This window comes from Phocoena sinus, chromosome 9 (assembly GCF_008692025.1).
Source record: "Phocoena sinus isolate mPhoSin1 chromosome 9, mPhoSin1.pri, whole genome shotgun sequence".
In the NCBI taxonomy this organism is placed as follows: domain Eukaryota; kingdom Metazoa; phylum Chordata; class Mammalia; order Artiodactyla; family Phocoenidae; genus Phocoena; species Phocoena sinus.
In genome coordinates this window covers 11474895-11500959 of record NC_045771.1, presented here as the reverse complement: position 1 = coordinate 11500959, position 26065 = coordinate 11474895, and the positions used below count along the sequence as shown (strand labels likewise).

Sequence of the window (26065 nt, the reverse complement as noted above, 5' to 3'; positions counted from 1 at the left end):
TGGCTGGTGGCAGTGTTGAAGGAGTTGTAGTGTGGTCCCCGTTTCCCTCCATTTCTGCTCTGTACCTGAAGATACGTTTCCAGAGCCGTCCACATGTTCCAGTCACTCAGGGGGGTTCCCTTGTCCATGTGCATTTTGATCCTCTGCTCCCGATTTTGAGGACTCAGACGAGAGTGGGCCTGATTCCCAGGGATGTCCAGCACTGTCTCACTCACATAGACTGACCAGAGGTTGCACATGGCCTCACTGGTATGAGAATGGATAATCCATCCAGAATGCTTCAAGTTGCGGCCCATCTCGTGGAAGAGACCCCAGATGCCTTTGGATCTTATGATCGTCTCATCAAGGAACACAGGCACTGACTGCACGTGGCACATGATGGGGTATCCAGACTGCATCCAACCTGAAGGAAGCAATAAGGAAGAAGAACTGAGGTGATGAACGATGTTCTTTGTAGATTATATCTCTCCCACTATCCCAGGAAGCCTAGAACATTTTAAGTAGTCCCAGATTAATCAGAAAAGCATCCGACTTTACCCTCTTGTCCAAGCTTATTTGTAGTCTAGCCGGTCTCCTTCCTAGTTTCTTGGACTTTTTCATTTTCATCCCTACTTGACCCCAGGGGTATACGTACATGTAATGTGACTATTAGTGTCATCATTCCTTTTTCTTTTTTTTCCATTTTTGCATGGGTGACTATTCCCGTGAATTGCTATGTGGGTGATGTGTTTCAGTGCCATGATGTCCTGTGTCTGCATTTGGGACTACGAGGGAAAACACTATAATTTCTCCCTTCTCTAATTTAGTCTTAATCCATTTTATGGAATCATTTTGAGAGCCTGAGGACGGCAATCAGACTTCCTCATTTTTCTCTAAATACCTACATTTACTCCAGGGTTGTTTTTTTTTTAACATCTTTATTGGAGTATAGTAGTTTTACAATGGTGTGTTAATTTCTGCTTTATAACACAGTGAATCAGTTATACATATACATATGTCCCCATATCTCTTCCCTCTTGCATCTCCCACCCTCCCAACCCTCCCTATCCCACGCCTCTAAGCGGTCACAAAGCACCAAGCTGATCTCCCTGTGCTATGCGGCTGCTTCCCACTAGCTATCTATTTTACGTTTGGTAGTGTATATATGTCCATGCCACTCTCACTTTGTCCCAGCTTACCCTTCCCCCTCCCCGTATCCTCAAGTCCATTCTCTAGTAGGTCTGCATCTTTATTCCCATCTTGCCCCTAGGTTCATCTGACCATTTTTTTTCTTTTTCTTTTTTTTTTCTAGATTCCATATATATGTGTTAGCATACAGTATTTGTCTTTCTCTTTCTGACTTACTTCACTCTGTATGACAGTCTGTAAGGTCTATCCACCTCACTACCAATAACTCAGTTCTGTTCCTTTTTATGGCTGAGTAATATTCCATTGTATATATGTGCCACATCTTCTTTATCCATTCATCTGATGATGGACACTTAGGTTGCTTCCATGTCCTGGCTGTTGTGAATAGAGCTGCAATGAACATTTTGGTACATGACTCTTTTTGAATTATGGTTTTCTCAGGGTATATGCCCAGTAGTGGGATTGCTGAGTCATAAGGAAGTTCTATTTTTAGTTTTTTAAGGAACCTCCATACTGTTCTCCATAGTGGCTGTATCAGTTTACATTCCTACCAACAGTGCAAGAGTGTTCCCTTTTCTCCACACCCTCTCCAGCATTTATTGTTTGTAGATTTTTTGATGATGGCCATTCTGACCTGTGTGAGATGATATCGCATTGTAGTTTCGATTTGCATTCCTCTAATGATTAATGATTTTGAGCATTCTTTCAGGTGTTAGTTGGCAATCTGTATATCTTCTTTGGAGAAATGTCCATTTAGGTCTTCTTCCCATTTTTGGATTGGGTGTTTGTTTTTTTGATATTGAGCTGCATGAGTTGCTTGTATGTTTTGCAGATTAATCCTTCGTCAGTTGCTTCATTAGCAGATATTTTGTCCCATTCTGACGGTTGTCTTTTGGTCTTGTTTATGGTTTCCTTTGCTGTGCAAAAGCTTTTAAGTTTCATTAGGTCTCATTTGTTTATTTTTGTTTTTATTTCCATTTCTCTATGAGGTGTGTCAAAAAGGATCTTGCTGTGATTTATGTCATAGAGTGTTCTGCCTATGTTTTCCGCTCAGAGCTTGATGGTGTCTGGCCTTACATTTAGGTCTTTAATCTATTTTGAGTTTCATTTTGGGTATGGCGTTAGGGAGTGTTCTAATTTCATTCTTTTACATGTAACTGTCCAGTTTTCCCAGCACCACTTATTGAAGAGGCTGTCTTTTCTCCACTGTATATTCTTGCCTCCTTTATCAAAGATAAGGTGACCATATGTGTGTGGGTTTATCTCTGGGCTTTCTATCCTGTTCCATTGATCTATCTTTCTGTTTTTGTGCCAGTACCATACTGTCTTGATTACTGTAGCTTTGTAGTATAGTCTGAAGTACAGGAGCCTGATTCCTCCAGCTTTGTTTTTCTTTCTCAAGATTGCTTTGGCTATTCGGGGTCTTTTGTGTTTCCATACAAATTGTGAAAATTTTTGTTCTAGTTCTGTGAAAAATGCCATTGGTAGTTTGATAGGGATTGCATTGAATCTGTAGATTGCTTTGGGTAGTATAGTCATTTTCACAATGTTGATTCTTCCAATCCAAGAACATGGTATATCTCTCCATCTATTTGTATCATCTTTAATTTCTGTCATCAGTGTCTTATAATTTTCTGCACATAGGTCTTTTGTCTTCTTACGTAGGTTATTCCTAGATATCTTATTCTTTTTGTTGCAGTGGTAAATGGGAGTGTTTTCTTAATTTCACTTTCAGATTTTTCATCATTAGTGCATAGTAATGCTAGAGACTTCTGTGCATTAATTTTGTATCCTGCTACTTTACCAGATTCATTGATTAGCTCTGGTAGTTTACTGGTAGCGTCTTTAGGATTCCCTATGTGTAGTATCGTGTCATCTGCAAACAGTGACAGCTTTACTTCTTCTTTTCCAATTTGGATTCCTTTAATTTCTTTTTCTTCTGATTGCTGTGGCTAAAGCTTCCAAAACTATGTTGAATAATAGTGGTGAGAGTGGAAAACCTTATCTTGTTTCTGATCTTAGTGGAAATGGTTTCAGTTTTTCACCATTGAGGACAATGTTGGCTGTGGGTTTGTCATATATGGCCTTTATTATGTTGAGGAAAGTTCCCTCTATGCCTACTTTCTGCAAGGTTTTTATCATAAATGGGTGTTGAATTTTGTCGAAAGCTTTCTCTGCATCTATTGAGATGATCATATGGTTTTTCTCCTTCAATTTCTTAATAAGGTGTGTCACATTGATTGATTTGCGTATATTGAAGGATCCTTGTATTCCTGGGATAAACCCCACTTGATCATGGTGTATGATCCATTTAATGTGCTGTTGGATTCTGTTTGCTAGTATTTTGTTGAGGATTTTTGCCTCTATGTTCATCAGTGATACTGGCCTGTAGTTTTCTTTTTTTGTGACATCTTTGTCTGGTTTTGGTATCAGGGTGATGGTGGCCTTGTAGAATGAGTTTACGAGTGTTCCTTCCTCTGCTATATTTTGGAAGAGTTTGAGAAGGATAGGTGTTAGCTCTTCTGTAAATGTTTGATAGAATTCACCTGTGAAGCCATCTGGTCCTGGGCTTTTGTTTGTTGGGAGATTTTTAATCAGTTTCAATTTCAGTGCTTGTGATTTGTGTGTTCATATTTTCTATTTCTTCCTGGTTCAGTCTCGGAAGGTTGTGCTTTTCTAAGAAATTGTCCATTTCTTCCAGGTTGTCCATTTTATTGGCATATAGTTGCTTGTAGTAATCTCTCATGATCCTTTGTATTTCTGCAGTGTCAGTTGTTACTTCTCCTTTTTCGTTTCTAATTCTGTTGATTTGAGTCTTCTCCCTTTTTTTCTTGATGACTCTGGCTAGTGGTTTATCAATTTTGTTTATTTTCTCAAAGAACCAGCTTTTAGTTTTATTGATTTTTGCTATCATTTCCTTCATTTCTTTTTCATTTACTTCTTATCTGATCTTTATGATTTCTTTCCTTCTGCTAACTTTGGAGTTTTTTTGTTCTTCTCTCTCTAATTGCTTTGGGTGTAAGGTTAGGTTGTTTATTTGAGATGTTTCTTTTTTTTTTAATTAATTTTTCTTTTCCTTTTTTTTTTTGTGGTACGTGGGCCTCTCACTGCTCTGGCCTCTCCCGTTGCGGAGCACAGGCTCCAGACGTGCAGACTCAGTGGCTATGGCTCTCGGGCCCAGCTGCTCTGCAGCATGTGGGATCTTCCCTGACTGGGGCATGAACCCACATCCCCTGCATCGGCAGGCGGACTCTCAACCACTGCGCCACCAGGGAAGCCCTGTTTCTTGTTTCATAGGGTGGGATTGTATTGCTGTAAACTTCCCTCTTAAAACTGCTTGCTGCATCCCCTAGGTTTTGGGTCATCGTGTTTTCATTGTCATTTGTTTCTAGGTATTTTTTGATTTCCTCTTTGATTTCTTCAGTGGTCTCTTAGTTATTAAGTAGTGTAATGTTTAGCCTACATGTGTTTGTATGTTTTACAGATTTTTTCCTGTAATTGATATCTAGTCTCATAGCGTTGTGGTCAGAAAAGATACTTGATACGATTTCAATTTTATTAAATTTACCAAGGCTTGATTTGTGACCCAAGATATGATTTTAAAGTCCATTTTGTCTGATACGAGAATTGCTACTTCAGCTTTCATTTGCATGGAATATCTTTTTCAATCCCCTCACTTTCAGTCTGTATGTGTCCCTAGGTCTGAAGTGGGTTTCTTGTAGACAGCATATATATGGGTCTTGTTTTTGTATCCATTCAGCCAGTCTAGGTCTTTTGGTTGGAGCATTTAATCCATTTACATTTAAGATAATTATCGATATGTATGTTGCTATTTCCACTTTCTTAATTGTTTTGGGTTTGGTATTGTAGGTCTTTTCCTTGTCTTGTGTTTCCTGCCTAGAGAAGTTCCTTTAGCATTTGTTGTAAAGCTGGTGTGGTCGTGCTGAATTCTCTTAGCTTTTGCTTGTCTGTAAAGGTTTTAATTTCTCCATCAAATCTGAATGAGATCCTTGCTGGGTAGAGTAATCTTGGTTGTAGGCTTTTCTCCTTCATCACTTTAAATATGTCCTGCCACTCCCTTCTGGCTTGCAAAGTTTCTGCTGAAAGATCAGCTGTTAACCGTATGGAGATTCATTTGTATGTTATTTGTTGCTTTTCCCTTGCTGCTTTTAATATGTTTTCTTTGTATTTAATTTTTGATAGTTTGATTAATATGTGTCTTGGCATGTTTCTCCTTGGATTTATCCTGTATGGCACTCTCTTGCTTCCTGCACTTGATTAACTATTTCCTTTTCCATATTAGGGAAGTTTTCAAGTATAATCTTTTCAAATATTTTCTCATTTCCTTTCTTTTTCTCTTCTTCTTCTGGAACCCCTATAATTCGAATGTTGGTGCATTTAATGTTGTCCCAGATGTCTCTGAGACTGTCCTCAGTTCTTTTCATTCTTTTTTCTTTATTCTGCTCTGCTGTAGTTATTTCCACTATTTTTTCTCCAGGTCACTTATCCGTTCTTCTGCCTCATTCTGCTGTTGATCCCTTGTAGAGAATTTTTAGTTTCATTTATTGTGTTGTTCATCATTGTTTGTTTGCTCTTCAATTCTTCTAGGTCCTTGTTAAACGTTTCTTGCATTTTGTCTATTCTATTTCCAAGATTTTGGATCCTCTTTACTGTCATTATTCCTATTCTTTTTCAGGTAGACTGCCTATTTCCTCTTCATTTGTTAGGTCTGGTGGGTTTTATCTTGCTCCTTCATCTGCTGTGTGTTTTTCTGTCTTCTCATTTTGCTTAACTTAGTGTGTTTGGGGTCTCCTTTTCACAGGCTACAGGTTTGTCGTTCCTGTTGTTTTTGGTGTCTGTCTGCAGTGGCTAAGATTGGTTCAGTGGGTTGTGTAGGCTTCCTGGTGGAGGGGACTAGTGTCCGTGTTCTGGTGGATGAGGCTGGATCTTGTCTTTCTGGTGGGCAGGTCCATGTCCGGTGGTGTGTTTTGGGGTATCTGTGGCATTATTATGATTTTAGGCAGCCTCCCTGCTAATGGATGGGGTTGTGTTCCTGTCTTGCTAGTTGTTTGGCATGGGGTGTCCAGCACTGTAACTTGCTGGTCGTTGAGTGAATCTGGGTCTTGGCGTTGAGATGGAGATCTCTGGGAGATTTTCGCCATTTGATATTACGTGGAGCTGGGAGGTCTCTTGTGCACCAGTATCCTGAAGTTGGCTTTCTCCTCTCAGAGGCACAGCCCTGACGCCTGGCTGGAGCACCAAGAGCCTTTCATCCACATGGGTCAGAATAAAAGGCAGAAAAAAAGAAAGAAAGAGAGAAAGAAAGGACGAAAGGAAGGAAGGAGATAAAATAAAATAAAGTAAAATATATAAAATAAGGTTATTAAAAAATAATTAAGAAAAAAATTAAAAACAAACCAAAAAATGGACGGACAGAACCCTAGGACAAATGGTAAAAGCAAAGCTATGCAGACAAGATCTCACACAGAAGCATGCACATACACACTCACAAAAAGAGAAAAAGGGAAAAAAAAAAAACATATTTTCTCCCAAAGTCCACCTCCTCAATTTGGGATGATTCGTTGTCTATTCAGGTATTCCACAGATGCAGGTACATCAAGTTGATTGTGGAGCTTTAATCCGCTGCTTCTGAGGCTGCTGGGAGAGATTTCCCTTTCTCTTCTTTGTTCTCACAGCTCCGGGGGTTCAGCTTTGGATTTGGCCCCGCCTCTGCGTGTAGGTCGCCTGAGGGCATCTGTTCTTCGCCCAGACAGGACGGGGATAAAGGAGCAGCTGATTCGGGGGCTCTGGCTCACTCAGGCCGGGGGGAGGGAGGGGCACGGATGCGGGGCGAGCCTGCAGCAGCAGAGGCCGGCGTGACGTTGCACGAGGCTGAGGCGCGCCGTGCTGCGTTCTCCCGGGGAAGTTGTCCCTGGATCCCGGGACCCTGGCAGTGGCGGGCTGTGCAGGCTCCCCGGAAGGGGGGTGTGGAGAGTGACCTGTGCTCGCACACAGGCTTCTTGGTGGTGCCAGCAGCAGCCTTAGCATCTCATGCCCGTCTCTGGGGTCCGCGCTGTTAGCCGCGGCTCGTGCCCGTCTCTGGAGCTCCTTTAAGCAGCACTCTTAATCCCCTCTCCTTGCGCACCAGGAAACAAAGAGGGAAGACAAAGTCTCTTGCCTCCTCTGCAGGTCCAGACCTTTCCCCGGACTCCCTCCCGGCTAGCCGTGGCGCACTAACGCCCTGCAGGCTGTGTTCATGCCGCCAACCCCAGTCCTCTCCCTGCGCTCCGACTGAAGCCCGAGCCTCAGCTCCCAGCCCCGCCCACCCCGGCGGGTGAGCAGACAAGCCTCTTGGGCTGGTGAGTGCCGGTCGGCACCGATCCTCTGTGCGGGAATCTGTCAGCTTTGCCCTCCGCACCCCTGTGGCTGTTCTCTCCTCCACGGCGCCGAAGCACCCCCTCCGCCACCCACAGTCTCTGCCTGCGAAGGGGCTTCCTAGTGTGTGGAAACCTTTCCTCCTTCACTGCTCCCTCCCACTGGTGCAGGTCCTGTCCTTTTTCTTTTGTCTCTGTTTTTTCTTTTGCCCTACCCAGGTACGTGGGGAGCTTCTTGCCCTTTGGGAAGTCTGAGGTCTTCTGCCAGCGTTCAGTAGGTGTTCTGTAGGAGCTGTTCCACATGTAGATGTATTTCTGATGTATCTGTGGGGAGGAAGGTGATCTCCACGTCTTACTCTTCTGCCATCTTGAAGCTCCTCCTGTATGTTTAAGAAGTTACTTAGAATCAAATCCCAGCAGAGTTTATTGTTGTAGTTGTTCGCTTATTTGTTCCGGTGGAACGCAATGAGCTGATTCTAAAATTTAAATGAAAGCAACAAAGAACCAAGAATAGTTGAATGTTCCTGAAGGAAAAAAAAGGTAGAACAAATATCAAGATTTTTTGTAAGAATATTGCAAAAGCATAGCATTGTCATAGAGATAGAAAAATTAATCAACAGAAAGGAAGAGAGAGCATCCAGGAAGGCCCACCCATATACAGACACTTGACCCTGCAGATGAGAGGAGAGGGGGGGAGCTTTTTAATGAACAGTGCTATGATAACTGGGAATCCATGTTTTTAAAAACTGAAATTGTGTTTCTACTTCACACTACACACAAAACTCGTTCAAAGATCTAAAATTGAAAGAAAATTTATAAAACGTTAGAAGGATACTGTAGAAAATATATCTACATGAAGTATGGGTAAACAAAAAAATGAATCAAGATACAGATAGCACTAACCATAAGGAAAAGATTACTAACTTTGACTACATAAATTTAAGAAACAATGTTTATCAAAAGATACTCTAAGAAGAAGGGCAACCCAGAGTGGGAGAAGTTATCAGCTACACAAAGAACTGACCACAGTTATATACACAAAATATCATGACACAGAAAATCCAACAGAAAAATGCATGAGAGACTTAAATGGGCACTTCAAAAACAAAAACAAAACCAAAAAAAAAAACATCTAAATGTCTAATTAATGTATGGAAACTGTTCGACCTCATTAGTAACCTCTGTGCTGGATCTCTGAACATGTGAGATTTTGCATGAGTGGTTTAAAAGCAGTCACTGTTTCCTACAGCTCACTGGCTCTCCTGTGCACAGGCCCCACAGGCCTAAAAGCCAGATGTTTTGGGGCTCATCTTCCCAGTGCAGGACCCCTGGCCGCTTGAACCCCTCGCTCTTTTGAGAGAGCCTCTGCAGTTGTGGTTATCCTTTCATTCAGGGGTCTTCTACCCGGGGTGTGGGTGTTGACTATACTGCATCTCCACCCCGCCTCCCCATCCTGTGGTTCCTCTTTACAGCTTTAGTTGTGGAAAATCTTTTCTGCTATACTTAAGGTCATTCTCATTGATAGGTGCTCTGTAAATAGTGTAATTTTGGTGTGCTCATGGGAGGAGGTGAGCTCAGGGTCTTCCTGCTCTGCCATCTTGGCCACACCTCCTACAATTATTATTTGAATTGTGCATATGTTTTATGCAATTTTTTTGTGAGCATGATGCATTTCATAATAATAAGAGTATTGTTGGGTTGCTTATTGTGACTCTAAAAACTCCAAATTTAGTTATTAGAGCACATTATAACTTGTGTAGAAATCATGACAGTGTTCATAAAAATACTTTTCCCCCCATTGTTAAAGTCTGTATTACAACAACAGGATTATGGCAAGTAAAGATAAAAGTCCTACTTGCTTCTCAGTTGTATCTGATTGCTTCTTCATTCAAATTGTCTGTCCCTAGCACAGATTCAAAGAATTTCCATGTTTCCTCTAAATTTGATCTTTAAATGTCTTAAGACTATATCCCAACTCCCAGCCCCTACTCCAAGGTCTCATTATCTCTGGAGGGGTTCCCAAGAGGTTTGAGTATTTTTGATAGGAAATCATAATAGCCTAGTCAAATTAATTTAAATCACTGTTGCCTTAAACTGAGAACTGTGTACATCAAGGAGTCTTGCTTCAAGTAAAGACAAAGAAAAATAGAGTAGAATCTCCCTCAGTACTATCTGTTCTTCTTTGTCCTTTTCCACTTGAGTGTAGGATTTTGGTAACAATTAAAGGAATACATTGACTCAGATCCTTGTAAGGGCAACCAGCTATTCACATTCATACATCAATTTCTTGCCACTAGAGGAATAGCTAGAGCTCCCTAGAACATGAGTTCTGATTAAGATATCCACTGCATAATTCTGCTTAGAATCTTTTCATATATATATACACACACACACATTTTTATGTATATTTGGTTGGTATCAATATATGAGACTAAAATTGTACTTAATCTGTATATTTGACCAGCGCTTTTCAGATTTACTTGTTCCATATTAGTTTGGATCCAGTATACTAATTGTCCCCCACACTAGCGCTTGACCCCAGGTCCCAGATCGTTGGAGGTGGTGCAGGAATTTTCTTTGCACCTAAACATTTGATTCTGCAGCCTTTCAAGATCTTTGGGCAGGACATAGATGTTGCTTTCAGTGCTGTCTTAAGCAGGGCCACAAAGTTCTTGACAAAAAGTTGGAGAACAGAGAATCAAAACTAAAGACCCATGAGGTCAGAACTCTGCTCTTAAGAGTAGTGTTAGAACTCCCTGGTCATGGATCCTGTTTTGATGAGGTGATGAATGACCGAGACATGGAGGAAACTCCTCATGAATTTATTTCCAGATGTACTTGGACATTTTTTTGGCAGAGGTCTCATTAGCCTTAATTGTCCTGTGGCTGGAGATATTTTCGTTACTCAATTTTTAAAAATATATATATTTATTTATTTTATTTATTTATTTTTGACTGCGTTGGGTCTTTGTTGCTGCGCGTGGGCTTTCTCTAGTTGTGGCGAGCGGGTGCTACTCTTCGTTGCGGTGCGTGGCCTTCTCATTGCGGTGGCTTCTCTTGTTGTGGAGCAAGGGCTCTAGGCGCCGGGCTCAGTAGTTGTGGCTCGCGGGCTCTAGAGCACAGGCTCAGTAGTTGTGGCACACAGGCTTAGATGCTCCTCAGCATGTGGGCTCTTCCTGGACCAGGGTTCGAACCCGTGTCCCCTGCATTGGCAGGTGGATTCTTAACCACTGCGCCACCAGGGAAGCCCCATTACTCAATTTTTAATAAGTAGTTTATAGCACTTGACGTCCTTCTGTGAGTAACTTTTTTTCCCCAAAAATTGGCCCTTAGAGGCACCAAGCGGCCAAGTTTCCTTTTCTGTGTGGCATGAGACAAATGGAAAGGCAGCTTGTACTGTGACCTGAAAAGCTTGTAAACATCTTACTACTTCTTTTCCCCAGTGGGAGGTCACTAATTTACACATGTCCCAAAGCATTAGGCTGGAGAAGCCTACCCAAATCTTGAATGGGCTACCACTAGTTATAAGGCTACTAATCTTTGTACCTCTTTCTTACAAGAGCTAGTGTAAATGAGAGAAAGGTAATGTTTATTTTGGGAGAATATTTCTCTGTGGTCTGGATGGCCCCAAAGGTATATTTTGGGAAGCCTCTTGGGCTTGTTCTGATAATCATTTATTTTATGAAAATCATAAATTTAGTAAAAAGTGTTAACTAAAACTTCATATGTGTAATTGATAACGGCAGTAACTCTTTTGTATGCCAAGAATCTAAATCCATTTTGACAACGTTACGAGCTAAAGAGTAGATGAGTTTGTTTCCATTTCAGTTGAAGCAAATTGATTTGGGTGGTTTTTTTATGGATATTAAAAGTGGAGAGCATATTGACCAATCTGTTTCTTCATGGGAAGAGTCACATGAATATGTCTTTTAAACTAAAACTAAGACAGAAACAGAGTTTGCCTCCATGGGAATAATTACGCTGTTACAATTGATGGTCAGGAGCTGTAAGGTTTTCTAGGTGGCCATAAGGGGGAGACAAAGAGCAACATAGGCGACCAGGGAATGTACAATGCCAGAGATTTAGTCAAGATAGAAGATCACTTTAATCCCCTTTAGAAGTGCTTGTTATTTTATTTCAACAGTATTTGCCACAAGTATGAGGTGTTGTGGTTCCATTTAGTGTGACCAACCACTAATGCTTTAATTTTTTGAAATTGTCCATTCTTCTAATAAGTTGCTGGTATCTTGTGCTCAGGGGAGATAAGATAGAGGTATAGTCCTTTTTAATCTCCTTTAAAACTTTAAGGTAGCCATTACTACTTCCCTGAAGTATCCTATGGTGATTTCTTTCCTTAGAAAATTATTCAATTTGCTAGAAATTTCGGTATTTCAGATATTCGATCTAGTAACCTATAAGAATGCATGGGCTCCTTTGTCTAATAACAGTCTCAGGCATGAGGATGGAAGTTTGGGTATCCTTAAGAATGAGCAAAGGACACTTGGATACAAGCCCTGAGGTTAAGACAAGCTTCCTCCAGGACTCCACGAAGTTGTTATTTGAAGCATAGGATCTTTAAAACCTTTCAGACTTGGTAGGGCAGGGTCTTGGTATTGAGGGATGTGTGCCTTAGATGCATGACCCTTATGGTTAAATAATTCCTGTTTGAGTAACTAGAAGTAGTCTGTTTGGTTTTTAGTAGTTTTTATGTGGTCATTTGTGACGCAGTAGCCATACACATAGTTCCATGCATGTAGAGCTGCAGGCGGTGGCAGACCCAGTAATATAGTATACGGTAGTATATAGTGTGCGGGCTAAAGCGTGCGTCCTGAGTCCAACTTCCAGGGACGGAAATGTGGTTTCACAACTTGCTACCCCTGTATCTCTGCTTCTTTCTCTGAAAAATGGAGACAGTCATAGTACTTATTCCATAGGACTGTTGTGAGGATAAACAAATAAAAAGCACTTATAACAGTTCCCTGGCAAATGGCATTCACCGGACCTGCATAGACATCCTTCGGAGCAAGTTCGCTCTGGAATACAGAATACTCTGAGAGTGTCACAGGTACACGCAATTAATTCTGAACTTAGAAACAAGCGGCAGAGCCACAGTCTCTCTGTAAGAGGGAGAAGGGCTCCAACTTCCACTACAGAGAATGTGGGGAAAAGTCAGGTTTTGTCTTTGTCTCTTTGGCAACCTCTTAAACCCAGCATTATCCATTCATTTACTCATCCCTAGCATCACGGGTAAGAACACCAGTTCTGGAGTTGAGTTGCCTGGGCTCAAATCCTTTCTCTACCTATAGGGAAGCTAATCACATGCTGAGACAACCAGAAAATCAGGTACCAATATTTTCTTAGAGGTTACATTTTATATTTAATAAAAATTCAATAGTGAGCATGGCATAAGTCAGAACTTAGTTGAACTTCCATTTTCTTGGTGAATTTGTGTCTAAATTGAAAATCATTCTTGGAGACAAGCTCTACAGTTTTTTCATTGCTGTGGGCTTCGGTCAAGCCCCGACGCTTCCTCTTACTAGCTTTGTGACTTCAGAAGCTAGTTAATATCCTTAAGTGTTCATTTTCTCGTCTATGAAATGGGATAATAATATCCGTAAGATAACTCATAGGAAATACCTCACACAATGTCTGGGACATAAAGACTGTTCATTATGTGTTAGGTGTCTTTACTGTTCTTTCAATTAACAAATATTTACTGAGTACTTTTCATGTGAAAAGCACCTGACGAAGGACACTAGTGAAATAGAAGGAAATTATCCTAGAATTGGGAGAAGGATGTGCTGATGGGATTCAGAAGAAGACATTCCCTAGGTTAGTTCTCCACCTGAGGAGTCTCTCTAGTCTCAACAAAGCTAATGGAATGATATTGAAAACAACAAAAATATGGTTTAAAAGCGAGCTAGAGGAAAATGGGTAGATGTACACCCCATTAATCCTGAGGATGCATCTCTAATTGGAATGCCACCCAGCCAAAGAGCCATGGATATAATCTCAGAATGAGATTATGAGAAAGCTTGGGGATGCTGGTTTGTGGGGTAATAAGTGAGTGTGGGTTAATTCGGTCTGCTGCACTCAGGAATCCTGTTCCGTTGGAGCCTGTCCTGGCCATGGCCCTCTCAGCACAGTAGCTGTCGATAACTGACAGTGCCTTGATTCCAAGGTGACCAGAGGAGTCAGACACCTGTTTTGTGCTAAGAACCAATGGGCTTATGGAGTTGGTAGGGCTGCTGGAATGATTTTTTCCTTTGGTCGAAGCAAATGTACTCGAAGATGAAACTAACCAAGAAGACCAAACCCCAGTAGCTTTGTAACCTCCAGTTTGAGTTCATACCACATTCTTGGGGTTAGGTTATACCCAAGAATCTTTCCAGAGGCAGAAGAAAGGACACATAGGATGGGCTAGGATCTTGAGGACTATCATTGATACCATGTCTGGGAACAACACTGGTGTTCACTAAATACTCTCACACAAGGACTGAATGCTGACCTCAGGGAGGTTGACTCTGAAGGGAGATTCAGTGTTCAGGTTGTCCACGCGAAAGTGGGCAGACAGGCTACTGTGGGGCCTGGTGAAAGCTGAAGAGCTCCCTTCTATGCGTCTGCAGGTTGTGTTCAAAGACGTTCACCATCATCAAACAATAGATTTTTATCCCATGTCATGGATAAGAATCCAAATGCAGACGGAGTTTAGTGATTTTCCATAGAACCGAAGCTGGTTCAGGGCTCTCTCCATTATACCAGCCTGTCTCGCTTGCTGTTAGAAAGCTTCTCAAAGCAGAAGTTAAGAGCTTTGTTCAGGGCTGGCTGGGGTGAGGGAGTGATATCAGATTATAATGGAATCCATGGTCTTTAGAGCTACCGGTCATAAATAGAAGCAAAGAGCCTGCAGAAACTCAAAATGCCAAGATGAAACATCCTCTTCTGGAGGATGAGGATGGTGAAGCAAGTCTCTTGATGAGAGCAAGAGTACCAGTAGAGAAACAATAAAAGCAGCACAGCAGCCTGAGAAAGTTGGTCCCGTTTTGTCTTAGGACCTTAAAGGCCTTCCTGAGGACAGGTAGGAAGTAGGATTCAGGCTCAAGGTACACTAGGCAAGAAAGAGGGTGGCAGAGTTGGTGAGTGATCACCCCCCGTCCTGCACACACACCCCTTTGTGCACATCTTTTAGCCCTCAGTCTGGATGTACGTCTGCATGGGGTTTTCCTGCCACTCAGGCAGACAGGCCAGGCTCGCAGCCACTTCCTTCTGGACAGGCCAGCCCCAGGCCTCGAAGAAAGGAGCCAGATTCTTCTGTACCCTTCCAGAGAACTTCTTCACCCACAGATTCATCTTGCCAGTGTTGTCTTTGGGGATGTCAGAGAGGGTCTGGTACTCAGCAAAGAGCTGGGTGAATGGCTCCCATCCAAAGGCCTCCTGGAGCTGGAAGAGAAGGAAGGGGCAGGATGAGGTACAAGTTTGTGAAAATACCTGCAACATGCGTGTTCATGAGTGCATCTCATTTCTGGTGATTTCTTCCCCTTAATCATTCACCAGCTTCACTTCTTTGCTTGCCCTTATCTCCCCATCTCAACCCTGCACATAAACACAATCTTACTGGCTCATTCCACTCCTTGGCCACAAACTCTGTACTCCCTGAATGTAGTAGGGGACTACATGAAGACCCTAATGGCTGAAAAGAGGTAAATACTCAATAAATGACAGTTATCATTATATCCCTATTTAAAAAAATTATATCCCCAGTTCCTAAGTGTTTCCCGGGCATCAGACAGGTTTGAGCCTGACTGAGATGGGGATTTTGGGAGCCAAAATCTGGGAACTTCTGACACCTTCCAGACATAATAAAACCTTCCAGACAGAATAAAGCCCTTGTTTTTTTCTCTTTTTCAGCCGTCTCAGAGCTGTGACTATTTTCAAGGCTACTGTTTTTCTCTGTGGAACACTGCCTTTGGGACAAAACAAGGAAGAAGCAGGTATGTCACAAGGAGCTCAAAATGAGAGTGACTCATACTTTATAGGGAACAGCCCACCTGAAAGCCATGGGCAGGAGACTCTTGCCAAGATTATAGAGGTTTAAAAGTAGCAGGGATCTTGAGGTTTCCCAGACCACCCCTTTTATGGAGGAGAATCCTCTGACTCTGAGGTGTAGAAGCCCGAGGACAGACGGCATTTTGATCAGCCTCCCTCTGACCTCACTGTTGTGCTCTCACTGCTTGGCCTTTGACAATCGTCCTGCTCGTCTCTCTTAATTAGTAATCCACAAATTAAACATTTATCACACATACAACATTAAAAAATATCTACAATGTGCCAGGTATTTCTAGGCAAAATGATTAAGGCTCTTGTTTATCTGGAGGTCACTGGTCAATGGGAGAGACAGACTTGTAAGTAAACAAATGACAAAAAAAGTTGGCTTGTCAAGGAGATGATGTCGGGAGAAGAGGACAAGAGAGCTGGATTTTGACAGGTGACTTGGCAGGTAACAGACAAGGTGTTCAAGCACGTTGCAGCTGCAGGAAGGAAACGTGAGGAGGTATAGGAACAAAAACAGCAAGATGTGTTCATAGCGGGAAGCAGCTCGGTAAACTGCAGGATAATTATGGAGACAGGAAATTGGGAGATGGAGATGGAGGTGTTGGCCAAAGCCTGATGATAAAGGGCCTTCTGCACCCAGCTAAGCAGCTTCCATTTTATTCTGTGTGTGAAGGAGAACACTTGACGAGCTTAAACATGGAATATTCAGATTATTCTGGAAGTGGTGTGGAAGATGGATTATAGGTGGTTGAAGCGAGATGCTGGAAAAACTGAGGAGGCTTTTAAAACAGAAGAGGATCCTGAGGATCTACGCTAAGGCAACAGCAGGAGGAATGATGGCGAGCAGACCTCCCACAGGTGAAGAAAACAGAAGGTATCTCTCTGTCCTGGGACCAAGTCTCAGGCTCCAAGGTGAGGGGTCTCCCCAAAGCTTTTGCAAAATGATATTCATGGTGAGTGGGTCAGTAGGTAGGGTGGAATTAGAGCTTTGCCTTACACTTCAGTGGCAACTACCATGTAAGGTCTCTTTCCCTGTAGACCCTCAGACTGGCTCTAGAATCCTGGGCTGATGCTGCACAGTTATCTCATTGACTGGGGCTGTCTCACACTCACTCTTCAGAAAATGAGTGAAAAAAGAAAAAGAAATCAGAGGGAGGGTTCAGAAGTGCAAAAGCCTGGGCTTGTCATTAGCTCCTGATTTTAGGTTCTGGTTCCATCATTTAAATGTGTGACATTGGACAGGATGCTTAAACTCTCTAACTCAGTATGTGCCTGTAAAAAGTGGGCAATACCCACTATCTAAAGAGTCATGGTAGACAGTATAGGAGATCTGATATGGGGAGTGGCTCTGACAACTTGAAAATATAAAAATTCAAAGCAGGATAGGGGAGGGGAAAGGGATTTATGCTTATTTCATAGGAAATCGACTCACTTTGGGACTTCGGTGTTCCTCTGTTGGGTTGGTTATTTACTTATTCATTCTAAAGACATTTTGGGATCAAATGGGTGATGGAAATTTGAGAATCACATTGACAGATTTACCTCCTAAGAGGCCTTCTTGTAATGGAGTTGCCCCTAACACATCACTGTAATTATGAAGGGATGCAACACTCACTTGACGCATAAAACTAAGGTGAGGGAAAACAAAGCAAAGCAAAATGATCACAGCATTTCCAAGGCACCTACCTGGGGACAAAGGACGGACGAATGAGTGGGAGCGCTTTGACTCAGTCTCAGGAGTGTCTCACTCAGAGCTTCTGCTCTTGACCGATATACCCAGAGACTACATTCTCTACTTATTTTCTTTTCACAGTAGTTTTCATTTCCTCTTACATATCATCACAAAACCACAGTACCTGAGTGGGACAGGCATCATTATCTCCATCTTAGAGGTGTATGACCTGAGAAGCACCGCCATGCAGCCAGGGGAGGTGGTGGGCCCAGGCTGATAGGGGTGGTGAAGGAGTTGGAGAGCTCCTGGGGTTCAGGATGCTACACGACTGAGGGTCTAGTGGCCCCCATCTCCCTGAATTTCTGTTCAGTACCTTTAGATACGTTTCCAGAGCTGTCCACACATTCCAGTCGTTCAGGGGCGCTCCCTTTCCCAGGTGTGTTTTGATCCTTTTCTCTCGTTCTGGAGGGCTCAGAGCTGGGTGGGCCTGAGCCCTGGGGATGTGCAGGACCGTCTCGTGCACATAGACTGACCAGAGGTTACAGGTGGCCTCGGTGGTGTGTGGGGGGAACTCCCACCCGTGCCGCTGCTGGTTGTGGCCCAGCTCGTGGATGGCTCCCCACAGACCTCTGCTTCTCATGCCCATCTCACTGATGAGCTCCTGCACCGACTGCAGGTGGCACATGATAGGGTATCCTGAGTGCATCCAGCCTGGGAACGCAAAAGGAAGAGTGAGGCATGGTGGGCGTGGTCCACCCAAACCCATCTCACTTCATTCCTCTCCATGGTGTAACTTTTTCTCGCCATCCTGGCTGCTACCATAATTCCAGAATCTCCATGCTGATTGGAAAGCAGATGCTTTCTCTGACTTGGTCTGAAGAGTCCCGACCCTTCTTCCCGGCCTCCACACTGGAGTTATGCTTCGCCTTCTCTCTGGCCCCCCAAATGTTAACACTTTATATAGTCATTCTCACTATAATTCAGTGCTTCCTTTTGTGTGAGTTTTCTTTGCATGTGAGTCTACGACATTAGGTCCTGTGTCTGAATTTGAGATCCCTGAGGCTAGGGCAGTGCCGTTTCTTCTCCTGTGTACGCTACTGTTGGCCAGAGTTATACTTTTTAACAGTGAAAATCTTGTGGTTTTTTGAAGATTAGAAAACAGGTCCAGAGGAATTTTCCACATGTTGGAACCAGATATCCGTGTTTTTTTTTTTTTTTTTTTTTTAAGATGGCCTTCTTTCCTCTAAACCACTGAATACTTAACATAAACCTCTTTACTCTCTCTTTTCATTGCCAACACGTTTGAAGGAGATATTTCTGTTTTAAACTCTCCTTGAAACAACGCTCACTGCCATCTTGAACTCCTGGTACCAATTTTTCTGAGACTGTTCTCCCTCCTGTGAAATCTTACGCTTTAAATGAACATGATTTACCTTTTCACATGTAAACATCTTTTCATCTCCATCAAAGTCCATGTCTTGAACATCTTTTTTTCCCTTACTTTACTGGTAAAATTATGCCTTACGCATATTGGACGTTTAAAAAAGGCAAAATAGATGTCAGCAGAAGGAAGGAAATAAAGATCAGACAGGGAATAAATAGAGATTAAAAAAACAATAGAAAAGATCAGTAAAACCAACAGCCGGTTTTTTGAAAGGATAAACAAAATCAACAAACCCTGGCCAGGCTCACAAGAAGAAAAGAGAGGGGACTCCAATAAACAAAATAATAAATGAAAGAGGAGAAATAACAACTGATACCACAGAGATACAGAAAATCACAAGAGGATACTATGAACAGTTATATGCCAACAAATTGGACAACCTAGAAGAAATGGATGAGTTTCTAGAAACACACGGCCTGCCCAAATTGAGTCAAGAAAAAACAGATAATTTGAACAGACCAATTGCTAGAAGTGAAATAGAACCTGTAATTTAAAAAACTCCCTACAAACAAAAGTCCAGGACTGGACGGCTTCACAGGGAAATTCTACCAAACATACAAAGCAGAACTTATACCAATCCTTCTCAAACTCTTCCAAAAGATGGAAGAGGATAGAACACTCCCAAAGCCATTCTATGAAGCCGCCGTCACCCTGATACCAGAACCAGACAAAGACATTACAAAAAATAAAAATAAAAAACTACGGGCCAAAAAAAGGCAAAATAATAAATAAATGGTGTCCACAGACTAGGAGCATCCCTCTGGAGCACCTACCGGCTGAGATCTGCACATCAGCAACAATCCTCTCTGGACGGAGGAAAGGAAAGGGCTGGGCTGCCAGCCTGGCTATAGCCCGCATCATCTCATCCCAGAGGTGGAGTAAAGATTCGGGGTCCTCCAGGGCCTGGAGGTCTGCAGTTGGCACCGTCAAGATGATGTTGTCTGTTGCCAGCTCTCCCCAGGGAGCTGTGCTCTCCTGGATACGCCTCTTCCACTCCTCCAGGGATGTCTTACCTGGGAATAAAGGGCATGGAACCTGTCACCCACTTCCTCAACTTTCCTTGAGCTGAAAAACACAACTGGAACTCCAGGAGGAGGACAGTGAAATGATGAACTACTATCATGTGGGTCTATGTGCTGTGAAGTGAAGGACAGGCCCCCAGACCCTTCCCTCTGTTCTGCCCGGACGTCTCCATGGACACAGGGAGTCCCTCATCTCCTACCTCCACTGGCACCTCAGACAGTCCCTCCTCCTCTTGTCCACCAATCCTCTTCCCTCCCCTCCTTCAACAAGCCCATCAACACCACAGCACCCCCGGCTCTCCCACTCCCCTCCACGTTCAGTCCACTCACCCAGCCTGTAATATGGGGCAGGCACAGCCCTCTTGATGGTGACGGACACGGGGCCCAGTTTACTGCCCTTGGGCACGATGACATAGAGAAGGCCACCCCAGAGGCAGGAGACTGACAGTTTGGTCCTATCCATGCAGCACTGGTGAGTTACCACAGGGGCTCGAGACAGCTTGCTGGCACTCGTCAGGTCATCGGTGTGGCAGCCAATCTGTACCTGGAGAGGCGATTCCACCATGTGTGCTGTGGGTGTGTGGTACTGTGAGCTTTTAGCACTCCAAAAACCATATGGACTGAAAGGTACGCAGAATCATTTTTCTAGGGATTTAAGCAGCTCCACAATGGACCACGATCAGGCAGACCAGGCATAACCCTGAGGCTGATATTGACTAGGGTCCCGTGGTGCCTCTGTACCAGGCAGAACCTGGGCTCTCGCTCCAGGGTTCAAGCCCCTAAGGTGATTCCGATGCTGGGAATGAGGTAGAGGGAATCTTCATCTGCCCTTTGTGCACAGACTGGAGGCCTATCCAGAGGCAGTGGGATATGGGGTGACGGGGGAGAACTGGTTCTGTCTTCCCCCTTTGTCTCAGCCTCCCCTCCTGGTCAGGTAGATGGAGTGCATTTTGTCTGGAGTCCTGTGACTGCTTTTCTTAGGTTTAATGTAAGTGAGCTTGAGAAAGGAGACGAACCCAAAAGAGACCCTTACTATGGTAGGAAGTGACCCTCAAAATTGAGGCGGGAAGAATTTTACTTCTGCATGACAGCCTGTTTTTGTGAGTGACGGGGTTAAGTACACCCTTCAGCAGTCAGGGTGAAGAGGTAAAACCCAGAAAGGCCGCGTTGGAGAAATGAGTGAGGTTCCGAATAGGTAACAGGCGCTCCTTCGCCTCACAGCCCTGTCGGGAGGTGGAAACCTGAGGGCTTGTGTTTGAGGACTGGATCTGATGTTAGGAGCTCTGGCATCTTCAGTCACTCCCTTAGGCTCCCTGAAACTTAGCTGTTTCATCTGTGAAATCTGTAACGTGGGCAGAACAATGCCTTCCTGCACTCCTGGAAGAAGTGTCGCGAGCTGGATGAGAATGAAGCCCTGTGGCTCTGAGATGTGGCAGTGGCGTTCTGGCCTTACCTTCAGGCCAGCAAAAACCGCAGCTTCAGACAAGGAGACTTCTGCATTTTGTCCATTTGGGAGGTAGAGCCCTGTACTCACCCAGGAATCACCGCTGCCTGACAAAAGCCATAGGAAGGGCTGAGTTATTCCCCCACCTGACTCCAACCCACCTGGAACCTCACAGCCCCTCCCAGAGGTGCAGCCCTGCCCTGCGCACCTCATCTCATCCATGCTTCTTGCATCCATCCCACCTAATCCCTGAGCAGAACCCCAACCCCCGTCTCCTGGGAAGTACCTGTTAGAGAATGGAGCTGGCCTACCTGAGCTTCAGCACCTGCAATGTCGTGCAAATCTCGCTAGCCCCACCTTCCCCCAGGTCCCTCATTCTGTACCTGGGTTGCTTCCATCGATCTCCACTGTGATGGCGTGTTCTGAGGGGTACGAACTGGAGCTGCAAGACCAGGTTCCAAGCCCCTGTGCCAGCTGAGAGCAGTCTGTGCCGGAGCGTGCCAGCTCCGTGGCCAGGCAGAGCAGGGCAGCCTCATAGGAGTCACTGGCAACTGGCTTTTCCCTGCTCACAGCTGGGAGCCCCGACAGATGCAGCATCTTCCTCAGGAGCCGGTGCAAGGAGACATAAGCAGGGACCCCCTCTGCGGGGATCTGCAGGAAGCCTGCTGCATCTGCTCCCAGTTTGGCCAGCCAGCTCTTTTCCAGGTTCCCACCCCCGTGGTTCACGATAAGCTGGAATTCAGACAGTGCCTTGCGGAAGTGGTAGCTCTGCTTCTCAGGGGTAGGGACAGGGAAACAGCCTGGGTCCAGAGTCCGAGCTAGGATACTGAGGCCAAAGCAGTTGAGTATGACGTTACCAGGGAAACTAGCCAAAGTGGAGCGGCCGGGGTTCTGGGAGGCCCACCACCAGGCCTGGCCCCCGATCAGCAAGCCCCCACCCTCAGCCACAAACTCCTGCAGCTGCTTAGCCTCCTTGTCACTGTAAGCCACACAGCAGTAGACACTCAAGTCAGCAGTCAGGTGGGGCTCCAGACTGCATTCCAGGCCATGCTCTGACAGCAGGGCACACAGATTTTTTAGACACGTGTTCACCCCAACTTTGCTCGTCTGGCCTCTGGCCAGCCAGTGCACAGCATTGAGCAAAAAGGGCCCCATCTTGGGCGTACAGAGCATGCCCTCGTGGGCAGCCAGAACCACGCGGCCCCGGCCATAGCGGGCAGCTGCCAGGAAGCAGCCGAGAGAGGCATCTAAGCCCAGGGGGAAGGCCAGGGCCCCATGCACCAGCAGCTGCGAGGGGATTCCCCCTGTTTTGATGTCCAGCTCTGAGATCCCTTCCAGGAGCTCCTGCTGATCCTGCCCGAGATTCTCCCCAAACCTGGAAAAGAGACAAAGGAAAAGGAACAAAGGGGCTATAGTCAGTGAGTGAACCACTGAAATGAGCTCACTGAATAGAGCAATCTGTGTGGGTACAAAGATACACAGTTCATGCCAATCTTCTTATTCTTGCTAAGATTTGAGATTTGAAATCACTCGTGTGACTCGCTTTACTGCAGTGGTCTGGAACTGAACTCGCAGTATCTCCGAAGTCTGCCTGTTACTGAACGTATAAATGAATTGTTAGAAAAATGGATCTGTTATTCTTAGAGAAAGTAGTCCTACTTAGACATTTTTCAGAGTAACATTTCTGTAAAAGAAGGCAGTAAAAATCAAATCCCCCTCTCCACATGCTAGCACTGATCCAGGAACATGTTACAAGTAAACTATTTAATACTACACTTGAAGATTTATACAAACTCACTCCTTTTAAAAACTGTCACTTAGGTGATTCTAATGTGCAGCGCAGAAGGACAGCCACTGCAGGCCACCGCCTCCGACTCTGAAGGCACTCCCGCCGTGTGGCTGACAGGGTCTGGTGCTCCGGCCGGGTGTCAGGCCTGAGCCTCTGAGGTGGGAGAGCCGAATTCCGGACATTGGTCCACCAGAGACCTTCTGGCCCCACGTAATATCAATCAGTGAGAGCTGTTCCAGAGATCTCCGTCTCAGTGCTAAGACCCAGCTCCACTCAATGACCAGCAAGCTCCAGTGCTGGACACCCCATGCCAAACACCTAGCAAAAAGGAACACAACCCCACCCATTAGCAAAGAGGCTGCCTAAAATCATACTAAGTTCACAGACACCCAAGACACACCACCGGATGCGGTTCAGCCCACCAGAAAGTCAGGATCCAGCTGCATGCACCAGAAGACAGGCACCAGTTCCCACCACCAGGAAGCCTACACAAGCCACTAAACCAACCTTACCCACAGGGGGCAGACACCAAAAAAAAATGGGAATTACGAACATGCAGCCTGCGAAAAGGAGACCCCAAACACAGTAAGTTAAGCAAAATGAGAAGACAGAGACATATGCAGCACATGAAGGAGCAAGGTAAAAACCCACCCGACCAAACAAATGAAGAGGAAATAGGCAGCCTACTTGAAAATGAATTCAGACTAATGATAGTAAAGATGATCCAAAATCTTGGTAATAGAATGGAGATAATACAAGAAATATTTAATAAGGACCTAGAAGAACTAAAGAGCAAACAAACAATGATGAACAACACAATAAATGAAATTTAAAATTCTCTAGAAGGAATCAATAGCAGAATAACTGAGGCAGAAGAACGGGTAAGTGACCTGGAAGATAAAAGAGTGGAAATAACTACAGCGGAGCAGAATAAAGAAAAAAGAATGAAAAGAATTGAGGATTGTCTCAGAGACCTCGGGGACAACATTAAATGTACCAACATTCGAATTACAGGGGTCCCAGAAAAGAAGACAGAAAGGGACTGAGAAAATATTTGAAAAGATTATAGTTGAAAACTTCTCAAACATGGGAAAGGAAATAGTCAAGTCCAGGAAACACAGAGAGTCCCATACAGGATAAATCCAAGGAGAAACATGCCAAGACACATATTAATCAAACTATCAAAAATTAAATACAAAGAACAAATATTAAAAGCAGCAAGGGAAAAGCAACAAATAACATACAAATGAATCTCCATAAGGTTAACAGCTGATCTTTCAGCAGAAATCTGCAAGCCAGGACGGAGTGGTAGGACATACTTAAAGTGATGAAGGAAAAAAATCTACAACCAAGATTACTCTACCCAGCAAGGATCTCACTCAGATTTGACGGAGAAATTAAAACCTTTACAGACAAGCAAAAGCTACGAGAATTCTGCACCAACAAACCAGTTTTACAATAAATGCTAAAGGAACTTCTCTAGGCAGGAAACACAAGACAAGGAAAAGACCTACAATAACAAACCCAAAACAATTAAGAAAATGGTAGTAGGAACATACATATCGATAATTACCTTAAATGTAAATGGACTAAATGCTCAAACCAAAAGACCTAGACTGGCTGAATGGATACAAAACAAGACCCATATATATGTTGTCTACAAGAGACCCACTTCAGAACTAGGGACACATACAGACTGAAACTGAGGGGATGTAAAAAGATATTCCATGCAAATGGAAATCAAAAGAAAACTGGAGTAGCAATTCTCATATCAGACAAAACAGACTTTAAAATAAAGACTATTACAAGAGACAAAGGAGGACACTACATAATGATCAAGGGCTCGATCCAAGAAGAAGATATAACAATTGTAAATATTTATGCACCCAACATAGGAGCATCTTAATACATAAGGCAAATGCTGACAGCCATAAAAGGGAAAATCGACAGTAACACAATCATAGTAGGGACTTCAACACCCCACTTTCACCAATGGACAGATCAACCAAAATGAAAATAAATAAGGAAACACAAGGTTTAAATGGTACATTAAACAGGATGGAATTAATTGATATTTGTAGGACATTCCATCCAAAAACAACAGAATACACATTTTTCTCAAGTGCTCATGGAACATTCCCCAGGAGAGATCATATTTTGGGTCACAAATCAAGCCTTGGTAAATTTAAGAAAATTGTAATTGTATCAGATACCTTTTCTGACCACAACGCTATGAGACTGGATATCAGTTACAGGAAAAAAACTGTTAAAAATACAAACACATGGAGGCTAAACAATACGCTACTAAATAACCAAGAGATCACTGAAGAAATCAAAGAGGAAATCAAAAAAATACCTAGAAACAAATGACAATGAAAACATGACGACCCAAAACCTATGGGATGCAACAAAAACAGTTCTAAGAGGGAAGTTTATAGCAATACAATCCTACCTCTAGAAACAAGAAACATCTCGAATAAACAACCTAACCTTACACCTAAAGCAATTAGAGAAAGAAGAACAAAACAACCTCAAAGTTAGCAGAAGGAAAGAAATCATAAAGATCAGATCAGAAATAAAAAGAAATGAAGGAAACAATAGCAAAGATCAATAAAACTAAAAGCTGGTTCTTTGAGAAGATAAGCAAAATTGATGAACGATTAGCCAGACTTATCAGGAAAAAAAGGGAGAAGACCCTAATCAATAGAATTAGAAATGAAAAAGGAGAAGTAACAACTGACACTGCAGAAATACAAAGGATCATGAGAGATTACTACAAGCAACTATATGCCAATAAAATGGACAACCTGGAAGAAATGGACAATTTCTTAGAAAAGCACAACCTTCCGAGACTGAACCAGGAAGAAATAGAAAATATGAACAGACCAATCACAAGCACTGAAATTGAAACTGGGATTAAAAACCTTCCAACGAACAAAAGCCCAGGACCAGATGTCTTCACAGGCGAATTCTATCAAACATTTAGAGAAGAGCTAACACCGATCCTTCTCAAACTCTTCCAAAATACAGCAGAGCTAAAAAAAAAAAAAAAAAAATACAGCAGAGGGAGGAACACTCCCAAACTCATTCTACGAGACCACCATCACCCTAATACCAAAACCAGACAAAGATGTTACCAA

The 26065-nt window shown here is 43.5% G+C and overlaps 1 protein-coding gene across 2 annotated transcripts in view; it reads right to left on the bottom strand.

Annotated features, from left to right (window-relative positions):
• Positions 1–11691: 11691 nt before the first annotated feature.
• Positions 11692–26065, bottom strand: part of TCAF2 (TRPM8 channel associated factor 2) — a 30767-nt gene continuing 16393 nt past the window's right edge. Inside the window, exons 2-7 of one of the 2 annotated variants that reach the window (XM_032643881.1) lie at positions 21520–22511; positions 21146–21243; positions 20023–20236; positions 19444–19683; positions 17600–17937; positions 11692–14942 (exon numbers count right to left, since the gene is read on the bottom strand). In XM_032643881.1, coding sequence (XP_032499772.1) covers positions 14688–14942; positions 17600–17937; positions 19444–19683; positions 20023–20236; positions 21146–21243; positions 21520–22511 — 2137 coding nt within the window. In that variant the 3' untranslated portion in view covers positions 11692–14687. The remainder of the gene's footprint in view (positions 14943–17599; positions 17938–19443; positions 19684–20022; positions 20237–21145; positions 21244–21519; positions 22512–26065) is intronic. The other variant, XM_032643880.1, reaches the window with a different exon arrangement.